Consider the following 19,757-nt stretch of genomic DNA (forward strand, 5'->3'; position numbering starts at 1 on the left):
ATGATTAATTAATCATTTTTAAAATAGTTAATATGTAAATAAATATTTGTCATAGTCAATAAAGTGTTAATGATACGCAATTTTTATTCAAATTTATTATTCTTTTGAATTAATATTTATATCTTTGTAATTATAATAATTGCTTCAAACGCATTTGAACGTAAAAGAGTCGCTCTCGCTTCGAATTCAAATAGTATAAATATTTTGCTAATTATATTGTTTTCAGTAAAGCGGCTGACTAAGCGTTCTATTATTAGAAACGAGGAAATGAAAATGAATTTTCAATTGGGTTAACAAAATTTCTTTTTGGCATGAAAACTTAAATTATATTAAAGTTCTTTCTTAAATTTAATTTTTCCCTGCATATAAATTTATTGCTTTGTTCTCAAAGCAATTCAACCGTTTTTTCACTTTTTCACTTTTTAAAAATAACATTAATTTCAATAATTTACTTTCAATTGCGATTGTACCTATATATATTAAGAAAAAAAGTATGTAAGGAATATTGTTAAAAATTATATTCTAAATATGTAATAAGAATGAATATACATTTTTATAAATTCTCCTGAAGGTCAGTGATTTATGTCAAAATTAAAAAATTTTATGAACGTCAATTATTTGAGGTCAGTAATGTTTTATATACTTGAACGGAACGACCTACATATCATTTTGCCCTCGGAAGACGAGAGAATCCAAAATAATTCTCGATGATCCATCAAAAGTATAACAAATATGGATAAAAGTCTATCTATTGGAAATGTTAACTAATTCTTCCACCTTTTCTTTACTTTCATCTAAAAAGTTACACTTTTTAAAAATAAAAATTTCCCAATAAAAAATGTTATTCAACTTTTTTATCTTAATACTTCGGACCAATATAATTATTGTAATCAAAAGCAACTAGTTTTAAAGTGGAAAAATGAAATGAACAATAAGTATCTATATACGTTGATATCAATGTTAAAATTTTATGATAATTATTGCAAAATCGATAATTACTCCCGGAGGATTTACTGATCGACTATAATGCTTTTAACGAAGCTGTTCTTTATTATATGGATTTAATAGTGTTGATTGTAAAGCAAGATATGCTAATTTACAAGCCGCGAGATAATCTGCAAAATATGTGAGGTAAATAAAGAAAAGAAGGAGAGCGCAACTACATTTGCATACTTATTTTTCTTTAGAGGACAGCTTTCAAGATTTTTCTGTACAGATGAACATGTAAATTTTCAAAAAAATTAAATTTTTAAATTTTTTCTATCATTTTTCTTTTATTATTAATAGTACTATATTTACATTTATGAATATTATTATTATTATTATTATTATTATAAAATTCTTGTTCTTATTTATAATAGATGAGTGGTTAATGTTAATTAAGCAATTGATATTTTAAACTATATAAATTTATTTTTGACATTCTAAATATCTGTTGACTTTAGCCAAGCGTAGTACCTATAAAGAATAAAGTAACACAAAAGCAAAATGCACTTTTCGACGAACAAATTTCGCAGGCTGTTAGTTGTCGATTGCAGAGAGCTGTAATTTGGTTATTTTTGTCGCGACCCTAAAGCCGTTAAATAAGTACATAGCCATTTATTTCTTTAACTCAACACATCGTGGGTGTGACTGACATACGATCTCAACTTTTTATTTTTTGAAGAGAAATAATATATTAAAAAAGGTTTAATTGAACAGTTTCTATAAAGGAATATTCAAGTCTCATGGGGTTTGAAAATTTTTGGAACATCTAGTGCTATATGGAAATAAAGCATAAGAGGAAAATTTGTTATATGGTTTAACAATTTCTAAATACAGTTGGGTTGTTTTTTATCAAATAATTGTGAATATTTATATATCTTAATCTTAATAGAGAAGGACAATTTAAAAATAGAAAACTGATATAAACACACCTGCTATTGTGATGCGTGGAAACGTTGCCGGAAATCACAGAACGGGCATATCTCTCTCTACATATATATATTAATAATGCAAAATATATACTATATATGTATATCTATATTTATTTTTTAGACTTGAAAAAACACTTTGAGAAACTCGTTCCTCTCCTCTCATGCTAGGACGATACTTTAATGGCCTCGTTTTGCCGTGTCCACCACTGTATATTTCTACACATATAATCACTATTCATATGGTAGAATGTCATTTAAAGACGACTATTGAGCTGGGACATTTTCAAACCTATTAAAAATTGGACCAAATACACTGGAAAAATGTAGTGAAAATATGATTTTTACACGGAGAAAAAGGAATAGTTGACATATCCAGATACATGGATATCACAGCCATATTATATTGAAAAATACGGGATATCCATAGTTAAGGTTGCTTCATCCATATTCTATGGCTGGCTGTATATTGTTGGAGCAGCAAAAGACCTATGGTTGGGTGATCCATAGTAATGGAAATGGGAAACAAAAAATTGGAATCACTCAATTAATTAAATTCAATGTCACTTGAGATATTTTATACACATTTTTGTTAATTAATACACACCACTTATTGAATAACCGCATATTAACGAAATAAATTATCAACCGATGGAGGGAGGACACGAACCCTAGACCTAACGCATACCAAACACTAACGCTATCCACTACACTATACACACAACTACAATATTTGAGCATATAATATTCCTTATATACTCTACACATATTTTATGAAAATGAATTTACATAAACACTAATAGACAATAACGATAATAAATAATGAACAATTATAACACTATTTATACACAATAAACTCACAACGCGATTATATAGACGTGACAGGAAACCGACGCGACGGACAAATTGAGACGACCATTTTTAAATGGATGCCATGATAATGAATTGCGCGCAACATGTATCGAAATTTTGAACTAACTATGGATCTCCCAACCAAAGATTATATGGATGAGGCAGCCATATGTGAAAATCCATAGCATAAATTGTAAGCCCAACCATGCCTATGGATGTCACATCCATATTTGATTCAACAATATAATATGGCTCCCTCATCCATTGAATATGGAATGTGCTTCCATTCTGAAAGTTGTCTCTTCCATTGAATTGGATAACACACCAGTATTCTGCTCAACAATATTTTTATGGATATCTCTTCCAGACCTTTTCTTTCCGTGTAACTCAGTAATTATTACCTTCTACCCAAAGTATTGCAAATAAAAAGACAATATTTGCCTTAGTTACTAAGGAAACTATACCGACATATGAGTAACCTTATTATTAAAAAAAGGCAAAAGTTGTCTTTTTTACATAAACAAATGCCGTCTTTGTAATGCTTTTACTATTCAGCAAAAACTTAGTTAACTCTGACATTTATATCGAAACGAGAAAATAAGGAAAAACTGTTTGCTTTCAGAACCCTAATAAAAATTAAAAAATTGTTCAATTCAACTTCACATACTGGGTATAATGATGGTGCTCTATTTAATTATGAAATAAAAAATTAATTATTTAAACAAATTATATGAAAAAATGCACTTGCGTGTTTTTCCGAATGCAAATATGAAGTAAAAAGTTAGGTAAAGTCCTTTGCGTAGTTGCTCAACAAAAATGTACGCGAGCTCGGTCCTCCGATTTGATGGAAAAACTTACCTAACTGACAATGACGTCATGTGGTAAGGGGACGGCTGCTTGCTGCTTGCGTCCCGAGGATAAACCGAGTTTAGCCGAATGCAGTTAAGTAGTCGTTCGGCTCTGTCTCGACTGACTTTTTGACGGAATAACTTAGGTAATTGCAAGCGTTGCAGATGCAAAGTTTTTATTTCAAATCCAACGCTCAGACTCGACTACTTATTTGATACAAAAAACACACAAATGCCTTTAACTAAGATTTTCCTTCAAATCTTACATTCGAGCTCGTAGCCTCGTTTGTTTTTTGGACTACGCAAAGTCCTTTCCTTAACTTTTTATCAAATATTCCTTCATTTTCTGCAATTTCTTAGATTTTTAATATTAATTTTTTACAAACAATAATTTACAAAAAAAATTTAAACTATAACTATTAGACGCAGTTTTTTCTTACGAGTTCATTGATACCAAAAACTCATTTTTCACCAAAATGTCAGTTAACTAAGTTTTTATATCACACGGCAGTGTACTCATTAAACATTTTTCTATATATAGAAAAAATCAGAGTTACTGTAACTGTGAATCTTGGTTAACTTAACGAAAGTTCTCAATGGCGGGTTCCTCTCGTAACAATAATAATACAATATCAATTTATAAAGAGATTTTATTAATAATATAGTAAATAATATATAATGTTAAAGATTCTCAACTATAAGTACACCACTAATTCCAATTAGCACATACATGTGTTCGATCGGGCACGATTGGAGCAGTTGCAAATTTATTGATGATTCAAGTTTGGAGCGTTGCGCTGTCTCAAATACAATGCCTTTTCCTTCTTTGTTAAACAATCTTAACTTTAAAATATGTCATTACTTTCGAATTTATCAATAATGATGTATGATACTATTTTTAAAGCATTTCTAATCACTCAATTGTAAATGTGGAAAGAAAAATCAATTAAGTTATACTTATTTTTAGAAACTGAATTATGACAATTGTGTTTTATCTATTATATATTATCAGTGCTGTTCTCTGCGCATTGAAAAAGTCATGGGCGGATGGGAATCAGTTTTATTAAGAACTAAGTAACAAGTTAGACGGACGCAAACAATTTCGAGAAAACCTCTTACAATAATTAGAAATGAATTCCTATTTATTTTTGAAATTGAAATTTGACAACTATATTTTCTATTTTTTGTAAAGGCATTTTAAGCTTCCTTTCAAAATTTAATTACTGAAATCTTCGAGAGAGCTTCCCTAAATATGAAAGTTGACTTAAATAATACTTCTTTTTGGCCCCAAATAAAGAAAAATTGAAGTGAGATGTTTATATTTTATCAGTGCGAGAGGTATATCCTCAAGTTAATCAGCACTATAAATAGTAATGTAAGAATTAATATAATATATTTAATAAATAATAAATAACATATCAGATCTTAAATTAAAATGTCTTCTTTGACCTTATTTATATATATAGAACATATTTTTAAGTTGAAAGAGAATTGTATCAATAATTGTGAATAATACCAACACTTGCTCCCTCATCTAACCTATTTAAAATCATTGGTTGCCCTCACATCGTTCTTAATAAAATTGTACTTCTTTTCTTCTAGCTTCTTGATGTAAAGTGACTCTCTCTCTCTCTCTCTCTCTCTCTCTCTCTCTCTCTCTCTCTCGCGTGGTAATGCAATATGGCATGGGAAGGCTACAATGATAATAACGTATCATCATTTCAATAGATTTCTGTCGGATATAGAAACCATCTACAATAATAAATTCATACCTCGATAAATATTATAAATAGAAAAACGAGATGCATCACTGAGCTCCCTGTTTTTTTATAAAATTTTTTATATCCTACAAAAGCATAATTGAAATTTAGATATCTCTCTTGTTTATATACCATATACAATATAGTATAGGTGAAAAACCCTGTTCCTAATTATATGTAAATTAATTTTAGTATACATTATAACTAAATCCATTATTCAAGTGTATGCAACAAATTATACGTTGATTTTTCAAGGTGTTATAAAAGTCTTCTTTAAGCAATTAAAGTGAAATAACGCGCAAAAATAAAATAATTTTCAATAATATATATAACCTTACAGCCCTGAAATTTCACTGAAACACTGCATTAATAAGTACCTGTTATATACAAATCATAAGAAAAAGTTTAAATGTTTTCCAATCGCTTTAATATAGCGTTTGTCGAATGAATTTATAAGAAAATTCAAATTTGAATTTACTGACTTTCTTACTCTTGTATATGTTACCATAACAACCTGAAGAATGAATCAAGAAAATGTGCGGAACTTTAGAGAGTGAATAAAGAGTGTCAAATTTTCTTGAGCTCTCGGGTGGAATCCGTAAGTAAGGCAAATCCTTTTGGATAAATTATTTCTCTCCATTTTTTTAAATATGCAATAATACTTGAAAGAGAAATTGTTGATGACTCAATCAAAGTATGTGATCTAAATGTATTATTGTAATTTCAACCTATTCTATGACTCCTAGAATCCAAGTAACACGTACGTACTTACAATTCAAGTTCAAAGTATAGGCTTTAAATTTCAACTCGGAGAACTGTCATTAAGTGTCATTGTGTTTGGGACAGGATCCCTCTCTCAGTTTGGAAAAATTGTAGTACACTATTATTACCAATTACAAACAGACTTGTTGCAAAAGTGTATGAATTAGTTGGATAATGAAAACTTAATCAATTGATTGGGCCTTATTTGCAGTGTTAACTGGTAATCGTCCGGCTCACTTGCTGTTTGGCTATTCACCCTGATTCACCCGCTGCACTCTTGGTGTTGAATGTGTTGAATGATGGCCCGAATCCAGTCATGTGACGTCATGTATAATTAGTTCTTTGATTCCCTCCCTCTCTCTCTCTCTCTTTCTCTCTCTCTCTTTCTCTCCAATACTCGCCCACCGTTAACATTACTTCTTGCGTGCTTATCTCAATGATACTAAAAATAGTTCCTCTCATGGCCACTGGCAACATTTAAAAAAATTTAAAGCCACGCTATAACGTTCAAGTTGAAGCATGAATATGATGTAAAATTCCTTCTCTCTCACCCTCTCCTCTCCGTAGAATCGTTCCCCTCACTTTTCATTAGCTGTTGTTCTTTTTAAAAGAAACCTGTATTGTCAAGTGGCGCCTCCTCGTAGACAAACCACTTGATTACACCTGTTCTACTATAACACTTGTTGCTTTAACTCTGTCGGTACAACGGAAATTATTTACTCAACTAAACAGAATAGTTGATAAAAGATGCTTTTATTCCTTATACCTTCCCAGAAGCTTCCAAGTAGCTTGAACTTCATTGAAAAATCGATAAGGTTTTAGCAGAAGCATCCCTCAATGAAATACCTCCCTTATATTTCTTGTTAGTAGAATTCTTATAATTGTCGACAGTCTTTTTATTTCATCAATACATTTAAATAATAATTATTACACTATAGAGTACCCAGATAACAAAATGTCCGCTAATAGGGTGCGTATTTGCCGGACCTCGGGCCGATTAATCGGACCGAAATGCCGGCACATAAGCAGCTGAATGTGCGCGCCATAGCTAGCGATATTGCCAGCCCGTCAGTCTGGCACAGTCGTGCCAGAAATGGTCCGGCACGAACGTGCCTGCTATTTGTAAACCGATAAAATTATATTTTTATTAATTTTAATTATTATTTTATTATTTATAAGGAATTAACTATATTAATCTCTGTGATTTTTCATTCGTTCTGTTCGCAGTGTGAAGTTAGTTGTTGTTTCCTAACATTTTTCATAATTTTCTTTTTCAATATTTTTAATTTTCATTAAAATTAATATATTGAAAATCATTGAATTCTTGCAAAAAATTTGAGAATAATTGAATTCCTTCATAAAATCTCTTTAATTTATTGAATATAATCGATTTTCTTAATAATTTTCATAAATAATTTTACTATTAAACTTTTATTAAAAATTAAATTCTTTTATAAAATTTTATTAGAATTTTTCTATTAATTAAATTTTTTTGAAGTATTTCTATATATTCTTTTATAAAAAAATGTAATTTTTCTAAAATAATTTGAAATGAAAATTTTCAAATAATTGAATTAAACAAAAAATTCTTTTCAGCTTTTTAAAATTGTCAATGAATTTTATTAAAAATTTTAAAAAGTTGAATTGTTTCAAAGGATTTATTGAAATTTTAAAAACAAATTCTATTTTTTCGAAAAATATTATAACAGTTTTTAAAAAACTTGAATTCTTTTAAGAAATTCCATTAAAAAGTATTGCAAACTTTTGCAAACAATTTTATTATTTATAAAAATAATTGAAAATTATTAAAATTTGAGAAAAAAATTTGATTATTTCGAAAAATTTAATTAAAACGCAATATAATTAATTTTTCTTTTTCAATATTTTTAATTTTAAAATTAATGTATTGAAAATCATTGAATGCTTGCAAAAAATTTTAGAATAATTAAATTCCTTAAAAGAATTTTATTATTTATGAAAATAATTAAATTCTCGCTAAGAATAATTAAAAAATATTTCAAAACCCTAATTAAATTTTTTTTAAGAATTATTTTCAATTTTTTTTAAATAATTCAATTCCTGTGAAAACATTTACTAATTTTTATAAATAATTCAATTCCTGAGAAGAATTTTACAGATTTTAGAAAAATAATTGAATTTCTGTGAAGAATTTTTATGATTTAAGCAAATATTTGAATTCCTACGAATAATTTTACTAATTTTAGAAAATAATTGAAGTCTTTCGAAAAATTGGAATAATTTTTTATTTTTGAAATTAATTGAATTTCTGTGAAGATTTTACTAATTTTTTTTATTCAAGAATTCAATTACATTTTCACAAATATAATAAATTTCCTGGAAAGAATGCAATTATTTTCAACAATTAATAAAACTCCTCACAAAAATGCAATTATTTTCTAAAATAATAAAATTCTTCACAGGAGTTCAATTATTTTCAAATATTAATAAAATTCTTTAAAGAAATAATTATTGATTTGTGTTTCTTCTTAATAATACAATATTGTCCATAAATAATAGATTTCTTCAGAGTTATTCAATTATTTTCAAAATTCAATTTGAAAATAAAATTTCTTCAGAACAATTTTATTATTTACAAAAATAATTTAATTTAGCAATTAATTTAACTGCAACACTTAAAAATAATGGAATTGATTCCAAGGACTTATTAAAATTTTAGAAAATAATTTAATTCTATCGAAAATTTTTTTAAAAATTAAAAAAAATGAATTCTTTCGTGAAATTTTATTATTTCTAAAAATAAGTGAATTTAATTTTTGAAATATTTTATTTATAAAAATAATTTAATTAATACAAAGAATATTGTTCTTTATGAAAATAATTGAATTTTTGCGGAAAGAACTTTATTGAAAATTTAGGAATTAATAAACAAGAATAATTAATTAGTAGATTAGTTAAAAATTTAATTTTTTGAAAGTTTGAATCTGAAACTTTTCAAAAATTCATATTTGAAAATAAAATGTTTTGTAATTTGCAAAATAATAATAAATTCAACAAAATATTTCGCGCGTACCATTTACTAGAACATATATTAATTATAAGGATTCAATTTTTATAAAAAAATATTTTTATTATTCGTAATAATACAAAATTATTATTATTATTATTTTAATAATCTATAATAATTTTTTATATTATATAATTTTATATATTATATATAAATATAAATTTTTAAGAAGAATGACATTCATTTTTTTAATTAATATATTATACCAGAGCAGATAATATAATAATTCAACATTAATTCAAAAGGAACAATGTAACTATTAATTCTGTTAATAATTATTTTAAGTTATAATATTTAAAATATATTAAATGTAATTACTAAATAACAAAAAAAAATAATTAATAAATAGCAAATTATAGAGTGTTGAAAACATTCCGGCATATTGCAGGCACACTTGGTCTTGAAAATAATGAACGGCAAGAACGGTGCGTAATAGCCGGCACGCGGTCCGCCGCCCATCGTGCCTGTGACGTGCCAGGCACGTTTGCTATCTGGGCGTAATAATGTTTAATTAGAATTGTCAAAGAACTGATCAATATGATTATTATTATTTTTTTTTTTATCATCTAGCTTTTGTCTCTACTAAGTGGGGCCTTTTCAAGAATATATTACAATGTTAATAACATATATAATATATTCTTAAAGAGGCCCCACTTCGTAGAGGCAAAAGCTAGATAATAATAAAAAAAAAATCATATTGATCAGTTCTTTAACAATTAATAAACATCTTTGACAATAATTTGACTCTGATCAACAATAAATATCTCCATCTTCTATATTTAATTAGAATTAATTAGAAAGGGCTACTGCTACTATTTCTTGGATAATAATACATTCAAGAACGGTTTAACTACATTATTCTTTCAATAGGCAGTAGGATGGTACTTTTTCGTTTGGATACATTATCCAATAATTGGATGCTTTAACCAATTTTTATTGTAACTAATTTTTCTTAAATATTTCAAAATTAATTGTCGAATGAATTTATAAGAAAATTCAAATTTGAATTTACTGACTTTCTTATACTCTTGTATGTTACCATAACAACCTGACGAATGAATCAAGAAAATGTGTGGAACTGCATAGATTGAATTATTTTCATAAATTTTAAATTAGTAAAAATGTTTTCTACTTTGAATTAGTGACTGACTTTTTGCTTTTGAATTAGCAGATTTTACTAATAAATAGTCGTTTCTACTAATTTAATAGTAAATTGAATTTTTAGAAATAATTGAATTTTGAAAAGGTTTCAAATTATAATCTTTGAATGATGAAAGTAATTTTGAATAAGTAATAGTAACAATATTCTTATAATTTAGATAATAATGATGAAGATATCGATTGCTCCGAGTCTAAGACTCGGAGTGATCGATTTCTTCATGTTTTATAATAATATTTTTAAACTTATATGTTTAATTTCAAAAAGGTGAGAATTTGAATCTTTTAAAGAATTTTAATTCTTATCGAATAATTATAATATTACTAAATATTTATTTAAATAAGATAAATATAACAATGCGAAATACAGTATATTATATGAAAGTTCCAATTTGTAAAAATTTATTGGAATTATTTAATTTTGTAAAATATAAATTTAGTTTTAAAGACCTATTGAAAAATTCCGTTTTTTAATCTGAAAAGTCAGTAGGGAATTTGAAATGAGCAAAAGCGTGGCAACCCTATAGGGACTAGAACATTAATAATTTCTAATAGTAATAATTCTAATAGTAATTAATAATTTCTAATAATAGTAATTTTATTTTTCTATTTTGACTGAAAAAATTATTATTACCTACCTTTCTTAAGAGAGTGTCACAACTTATTTATTTAAAAATTATTAAATCAACGAAAGATTTGAGTTATTGCATTAATATTCCTCATATAGGGTAAAATTTTAAGAAGACATTGAATATTGTTGACAAATATTATAAATTTACCATCTTCATCATATAAAGAAACGAAATTGAAAAAATTTTACTATTACATTATTTTTTTAATGGAAATTATTTTCTTTTTCAACTCAAAAATCACTTCAGATGTCGATTAGATAAATAAAAAGCATTTCATTGTGATTACATTTTAATGGAATTATTTTAAAATTGCATTTCAACTTGCTTTGAGAGATTAGTAGAAATTGATCAACTTTTTATCGCCTGCTTATTGTTTGAAAATATACCTAACGAATTTTTATAGTCGTCACAGTGGAAAAACAGTTTGGTTTTTGTAGTCAATTTTAGGGCGTGTTTTATTTTACAAAACATCTCCTAGAAATATATATATATAAATATATATATATAACGATATATATTTATTTATTTATATATACCATAATTTGTTTATATAGATTTTATTAAATGTATAATTTTCTAAACTTCTTTTTAGTTATATGTATGTCTTGAATAAGAATTAATAAGTATAGGTATAAGGATTCTTCATCATTTTCAACTTGATTTTTCTGTAAGAATTTATTGTCTGAATGGACTAATATTTTACTCGTTGTAGTTTTTCCATTGAAACTAAAAAGATTGCCCCTTTGAATTATAATAAAGAAAATATTTATTTGACAATAATAATAAGACATGTAATACATTATTTGAGTTAAATAATTTTTTTCACAGTGTGCAACATTATATCGCTAATATCATGTAGCTTCAATATCTTTTGATGAATGTTGATCTTGACCGTACGTCAAATCAAACCATATCAGATGATCCTGACAAATCCAACCTCTTTATCAAATGACTACTTGTATTTATCTGGTCAACGGAAAATGAGGGTAAAAATTTTTCACTTATTCAGTACACTTTTGTTTGGCATTACGTTATGTTCGTTATTTTATACGGTTCAGTTATTTGTGAAAGCACAATAAATAATAATTAGACAGTCGAATATTGTCATCTCTTGCAGAAAGAAAATTTCAAACCTTAATATAATCTTGCGGAGCGAAGGGTGGGAATTTAGAATTTTATTGATGGACCACGCCTCCTCATTTGACATATTCATCTTGTCACGAGATCTCTATCATTTGGTTCGGTCTTCGATTTGAGATCAGTGTCCGCGAGAAAATCGATTGTCCAGTGATGTGCAAAATAAATTAATTATGCTTCATTATTTTAATACTTTCTGGAACATTATTTGAAAACTCATACAAGTAAAATTTTTTCATTCCATAATATTTAGAGGTTTAGTGTTTCATTTTTCTCTTTTTTTTGTATTTATATATTATATTGTTCTTTAGAACAATATTAATATTACTGATATTAATGGTTTACATTGGTGAAATAAATTTAAACTGTGATTTAGTGACATACATCATATAAAACCATTAAAAATATTAAATATTTTTTTACAAAAGTTTACAAATTTCAAAAGTTTCTACTTTTTTCATCTTAACCAAGTATAGGTTAATTTTAATAATGTGCGTCCTCTGAAATAATGTACTATAGTAATATGGATGACTTGAAATATATATTTTAACTCTTACTTCTTTTTAACAATATATTAATACAATAAAAAAAATATTTATAAAGGAAAAAAATGAAATAAATAACTTTGTTCTTGATTTAGAGGGAGAAATAATTCTTGGAATATTCAACTAAGACCGCGATGATGTCATGCTATATAAAATCGATTATTGTCACTATATCAACACACTATATAAGGATCAAATTCATAATTACTTATTATTGTTATTTTAAACTCGGGAAATTCTAACACCTCTTTTAAAAGAAACTTCATAATTGTTGAGAAATTATAATTTGATTTGAGGTTAATTGGATTATTGTTTTTCTAAGACAATAATTAATGTTTAAGAAGAAGAATAAATGAAAAGAATTTATTTCATAGGAAACTTGAATAATTTATTTGTCGAACAGTAGAAATAGTTGGTGCTTAAAATTTTTAAAAAATCCAACAACACAATGTTCACAATTGAAATTTCCTTCTTGATCTTTATAAACTGTGCGTAGGTATTGTATTTCTAATTAAAATAAATTAATTTTCTTAGTACATACTACAATAAACTGATACATTATATGATGATTAACGAATGCATATGCAACAAACAAAATTATTAAATAATTATTAATGTGTAGAAATAAGTCAACATCGTTTAAAAATTTTAATCTTGCCATGAAAAATTTGAGTTTTTTTTTATTTATTTGTAACAAGCTCTGAATATTTTATTGAATTGCTTTTTGTCTTTTTATTAAATATATCTATTTATTCATGTAAAAAAGAAGAATTCATCCTTAATACTGGTTTACCAGTTGTTTGCAATTAGAAATTTTAGTTTATACTTTTTTCATCTCTTATATAACCTTCTCCTCCTAATGTCATATGTTAGATTGAATCCATCAATAGCATTACAATACCTATACTGTCTGTTTAAATCGTTTAAATGTTTCTGATGCGTTCTGGGGACTTGAAAAACGAGGATTCCCCGAGGAATTCCCTCTGTAATGTTAAAAAGAGTAAACGCCGTGGAGAAAATGTTCAAACAATTGACATAGAGAAATAATTTTCTTCAACCACATTAAAAAATGAAAAGAAACGAAAGCAAACTAATAATAATAACAAAATAAGAGCATTGAAAAAAAGTTGGAGAAAACCTCGAGGCTCTATCAATAAATGTTGCGAATGTAGGGCACCATGGACGATTGAGATGGCATAATATTATTTAATATTGATTTAATATTGACGGCATAGCATTCGCGAACCTAATAGGGTTTACCAAGTACGTGAAATCATTATCAAGTTCTTGAATAGTTACAGGACCAGGCGGCAAAAGAAAATCTTTTTTAAATCACTCTCTTGAAAGCAAACACTCAGCTAAATTCACCCTGCGTCCACAATATTCGAAAAGTGTGGGTAGTAGTGTTTATAACCTTTACAATTATTTTATTCTTGTCTCAAATTCAGAAAGTATACATTTATATTAATTATATTGTGAAAATATAATTTTCTAAAGTGTCAAAAGTAGATGCAACTTTTCACTAAGCAAAGAAAGAGTAAAGTTTAAAAGGAATGAAATTTTCGTTTTTCAAACTTTTTATTAAATTTTCACTTAAAATGGAGCTTTTGTGTATTTCTCGAGCGTTAAATGTGTAAAAAGGTCTACCTTTTTTTCTTAGTATTCCTCAAGTGCTTTTAGTGAGTGCGATTTGTATTGAGATATTTAAAAATAGTTTTTGAATGTTGTTTTGGCCCTTCGTGAAAGTTGGCCGACCTGCTCTCGCAGTTTATCCTTGCTGGATTATTAGTTCGTGAGTGTCTCTACGGCCTGTCGGACGTGTTTTTTTTCTTCAATTCCAATTTTTATCAATATCGCACACAAATTAATTTTAATTTTTCTTTTGAGGAAAGTGTTTCTTTTTCGTGTCATATAATTTTAGCAAATTGCTCAAATTTTCAAAAGTACGGGGTCTTTTTTGTAATTTTTTAAATGCGAGCGCAATTAAGTATGTATATAAAAAACAAAACTAATTTATTTCATAGTTTTTAAAATTTGTTTTTCATTCTAATTTCTAATTTACTTTCTACTTTTCTCATCCTCTTTTTAAGTGATTATTTTCTAACCAATAAATTTATTACTGGAATTTTTTAAATCATTATGTAAATATAATACAAAAATTAACTAAATTACTAAAAAGCTTTTATAAATTAATAGATAAAAACATAATACATAATTTCAATAAGTTATAATATAAAATAAAATGATACAAAAAATATTCGAATCAATATAAGTATCTCGCCAGCGGATGTTTTTAAAGATAAACTTGAAACAATCATCAAATCTAAAAATAATCATCTACGTGAAATTATTGACTTTTTAATTCCGGTTTTCCGTATAAGTTAATAAAATCAAAGCGTTTTTATGTAATCACAAAAACGCTTACGTATATTTATAAAGTTATATTATTTAAAAATTATACAATATTGGTACAAGTAATGTAGTATCATTGAAACTCCACTTAGAAATTTGTTGTAAAAATAAATAAAAACACGGATGTTCAATTATACTTTTTAAATAGTCAATAATAATACTCTGAGAAAAGATATAATTTCTGCATTTTTGCAGTAGTTTCATTTTTTTTAATTATTTTCATTTACTTTATTGTAATACAATTTACAAAATAAATTTCGGACACTTTTTTATTACATTTATTGGATTTTTCTAATTTAAATCTTAAAATAGTGAAAAAAAACATGACTTTTTAGGAGAAAAAATAAAAAATAGAAAAATGATTTTATTTAGGAATGTATAAAAGCTGGATTTTACACGAATGTGTAAAAATTCTCAGAACGCAAAAGTTCGGGTTAAAAAGTGAAGTTTGATTTTTATTATACACTAAAAAAGAAAAGATAATTTAGAAAGAAATACTGAAAATGGATTCAGTGAGAGATTTAAAAAGACTTCTCTATGAGAGAACAGAAGCATTACGAAAAAGAGACGAAGCTGTTGAGAGTTTGGAAAAGGCCCTTGAGGAGCGTGACGCAACAATTCGTTACCTTCAAAATGAAATTGACAAATTTCGTCAAATTGTGGACTTTAATATGGTCACTGGACCATTGGGACCTTATCGAAGACTGAAACGTCAAGCAATTTCGGCAGAGCCTTTGAAACACGATTCTAAACCCATTCCAAAGTTCAGCAAACCACAAAGGTACTTAATATTCTATTACAGAGAGAGAGAGAGAGAGAGAGAGAGAGAGAGAGAGAGAGAGAGAGAGAGAGAGAGAGAGAGATGATATATATTTTATTTCATTCTTAAATTACTGACTTTAAACACAAGTTACATACATATAATTATGTTAGATTGCTTCCTATTAAAAATATATAAAATTAAAAATATAATAATTATATAACAATATTGCTGATGGTGACATGCTCATCATTGTGGTAGCCAGATTATGTCAGTATAAAGAAAAGTTCCTTTCAGTTATAAAAAAGTTGTGTCCAGGTGAACAAAGCTTATTTTATTGAAAATTCTTAATTAATTAGGTAATTCAATAATGAAGATAAACTTTACAAATGGTTTGACGAATCGAGAAATATATTTTCATGTAGGTACTACTTTTTATTCTTTAATCGTAGATGCTATTATTAAACTCGATATATACGGGTGACATTCGAATGGCTAATGAGATGTGGAACTTTCAAATCACGTTTTTGTCAATAATGGATTCATTGGCTCTGAGCTTCACTAATATGTATTTTATATTATACCATGCAATACACTTTTGTTTTAAACGCAAAGTGATCTCTCTGATTATTATCGAACAACAATCTGAATAATTTAACAATGATAATAATTTAAAAGCGATTAGCATTTTCCATGCATATAGTAGAGCTCGCAAACGAGAAATTAATTTTACGCTGGCGATTTCATACATTGTTTTTTCAACATTATGCGTTTAATTAAATAATTTATTATTTTTCGTCACTTTTATTATATAAATATAGCATAAACATGGTTTTATTTAGATTAAAATAAGTTTTTTATTTGCTCTTCGATAAACTTATCTCACTTTTGCTAAAGATTAAAAAAAAAATGATGCTTGCAAAAGTAGAAGATAGAAACTGTGTCACTTCGAGTTAAGAATAATGACCCAGATGTTTGTAATACAGAATAAAAGCTTCAAAAGCAATAAAAAAAATGTATTCCAAACGTTACATTATATCTTTAATTATTTTTAATGCTTTACAAATAACTTTTAAAGAAATGATTAAAGGGAAGGGAATTTATCATTCGGTAGCAATATATATATCAAATGTGAAAGAAGTTAGCAATAAAGATGCTTAAGAAGAGATTGCTAACTTGTTCCACATTTTAAAGAAATGTTTTGATGAAAATTATTATTGATGAGATTATATTTTGTCTTGGATAATTTGACATAGACTGCCATTATTTTTTGCTTGCAAAGCAATAGGGGTGGTTGCATGTTTGAAGATTACCTGCTTCATCTCTCGTATATTTCACTTTTTCGTCATTCAATTGAGCTCGCGAATAAATCAAGATTCTTCTATATAGGTACTTGATCTTTGCGACGAAATTTCAAAGCAGGTAGTATTCAAATTCGTTTGAAACAGTTTGAAATTCCGATGCAAATAACAGCTGCATGTACACCCAAGTAAACCTCGTGTCAATCTCCAAGAAAAAGATCAATGGTATCATCACTATTGCATACTTGGATCCCTAAAGTCAACGTAAACAATTTGTCTGGACTAGCCGTTTCATTTTCCAACTCTTTTTTTTCTTTCAAACCCAATTTATTTCTCTAAAAGAGTACTGAAATATTTTTAAAACAATACTCAACCGCATATTAAATTTTGGCAAGACTATTGAAAATTAATTCTAAATACTTGTTTTTACTTTTTCAAGGTCACGAGAACTGATCAAGGCCGCAATCCTGGATAATGACTTTATGAAGAATTTGGAACTCACCCAGATCCGGGAGATTGTCGATTGTATGTATCCTGTTACTTTCCCCGCTGGTTCAATTATCATTAGAGAAGGAGATGTCGGGTCCATTGTATTCGTTATGGAAGGTACAATAAGCTTTTTATTAATTTGTCAATCTTTATATTGTATATTGCTTTTTTTCGCTGATGCTGTTAGATCGCTATATAGATAATCTTTTTAATACATACATACACATATTTGAGAAATAAATCAGTTATGTGTATAATATTATTTTTTCATCATATTGTTTTAATTTTAAAAGAATAATGATTATAAGTCGTTTATCTCGCTCTCATTCACAATGAATTTCAAGGTTAAAGATTTTGCAATTTACAATAAGATGTTCATAATACACCTATACCCATAATTATAAAAAGTGAAAAGCGCAGATTCTTAGATTCAAACATCTTATAATAATTCAGTAATATATAGGACTAAGTAGATGGTTGAAGCTGAATCACAATATGCCAAGTTGTAGTATACTTTTCTGTAAATTTCAATCAGTTAAACTTAGAAATAACCGATTTAGAAGCAAAAAATCAATTGATATGGTACGTTATTAGTAACTGGTTTAACGAGTCAAATTTCATTAATTTTCCACTTACTTTTTATTGATGATCAGTTACTTTTTCACTTTTTCACAGATCAAGCAAGATTTAACTTGATTAAAATTTATAGAGTTCGCACGCTAACATTCACTTCTGGTGCATAAAAATTTTTCTATAGAACACAATAATTCAATGCTTCCTTCTGTGGTGTATAATCTTATTGTGCCTAATTTATACAAGTTTTCAGTGCAATAGGATTTGAAGGTACTTGCTCTTCTTGCACTGCAAAAAGAAGTATGTAACTTAATATAAGATTTACAAGATGTTTTAAGTAACTTTGTGACTACAAACTTTTAAGATACTTGTTTTTGTATTTAAATCAGTGTGAGTATTTAAATTATTGATAGTCAATGTCAATGATTGACATTGACGACCAAAATCTGTTTAAATATTTTAGAATGATCAATTGGTGGAATCCTCGTCTCTCTTCTTGAATGCAATGTTGAATTGAACAGTACATAATATTATTAAATATCATGTGTATATTATACCTATACAATATGTCCGTGGAAGTTGATTTCCTCCGACCGTGGTAGAGGATGAGAACCCCTGTCCTTTCTCTCAGAGTTACTGTCCTACGTGGAGGGGGTTTTATAGTATTCTGAAGAAAAGAGGGGTTCTCGTGCATGGTCTCGCGGGCGTAGTTTTCACCAGTCGGGAACGCTCTCAACGTGTGTCTGTGCATTCAAAGGGACCTTGAGTCTCCAGTCTCCAATTCTGTTTCTTTCTTTTTTTTCTGTAAAGTGACACGAAAAAGTGCTTCCTATTTCCGGAATAAAATGCCACTCAAAAACATTTTCCCTAAATTTTTGGTTCGTGTAAATCCGCAAATGGTTTAAGCTAAAATCGGCATTCTAATATCTAAAAATTAATCTGAAACAGTGATGAAAAATTGAAAAATTGAATGGCACAATAAATTTGAGGAAACAGCAGAAATATTTATTGTGGAAAAGTGTCATGTAATTCTAAAAATTGTTCTTTGTCGGCATCATCATTGTGAAGAATAATCATCAACAAGAATATTACAAATGTTTTTTCGAACAAATATTTAAGAACCAAGTTCAAAATATGCTCTACTACTTTGTGGAAATAATTGTAATGATAAATCCGAGGATAAATCATTATTGTTTCTCTTAATTCAATCAATTTTTGCTAATTTCATAATTATGTATCTGTTATTGGTCATAAAAAGATTTCTATTCTTAAAAATTGATTATAAAACTGCTTTAATTCTTTTCTGTGATAATGTAATGCAGTTAAACTTGTAAACAGGTTTGTGATTCATATATAAAAACTAAACATTATATACAATAAAATATACAGACTGTCAAATGTGATTAGAAAGAAAGTAACTTTATATCAAGAAATATGAATTAGAATACTTGACACAAGACTTTATCTTGTGAGATTGTTTATTTAGATGCATTGAATGTTCAGTTTCATTGTTATGATATTTTTCTCCTTTCTATTCTGTCTGTGATTCTAGCCAAAAAAATAGTTTTC

At 27.2% G+C, this 19,757-nt stretch overlaps 1 protein-coding gene across 3 annotated transcripts in view; it reads left to right on the forward strand.

The window, feature by feature from the left end:
• LOC122501787 (cGMP-dependent protein kinase, isozyme 2 forms cD4/T1/T3A/T3B) overlaps positions 1-19,757 on the forward strand; it is a 43,466-nt gene that overhangs the window by 9,451 nt on the left and 14,258 nt on the right. Inside the window, exons 1-2 of one of the 3 annotated variants that reach the window (XM_043611533.1) lie at positions 15,551-15,846; positions 17,566-17,732. In XM_043611533.1, the coding sequence (XP_043467468.1) occupies positions 15,569-15,846; positions 17,566-17,732 (445 nt within the window). In that variant the 5' untranslated portion in view covers positions 15,551-15,568. Of the gene's footprint in view, positions 1-15,550; positions 15,847-17,565; positions 17,733-19,415; positions 19,527-19,757 lie in introns of those variants that run through there. The other 2 variants (XM_043611531.1, XM_043611532.1) reach the window with 2 other exon arrangements.

Source organism: Leptopilina heterotoma, unplaced genomic scaffold (genome assembly GCF_015476425.1).
Source record: "Leptopilina heterotoma isolate Lh14 unplaced genomic scaffold, ASM1547642v1 Lhet_214, whole genome shotgun sequence".
Lineage (NCBI taxonomy): Eukaryota > Metazoa > Arthropoda > Insecta > Hymenoptera > Figitidae > Leptopilina > Leptopilina heterotoma.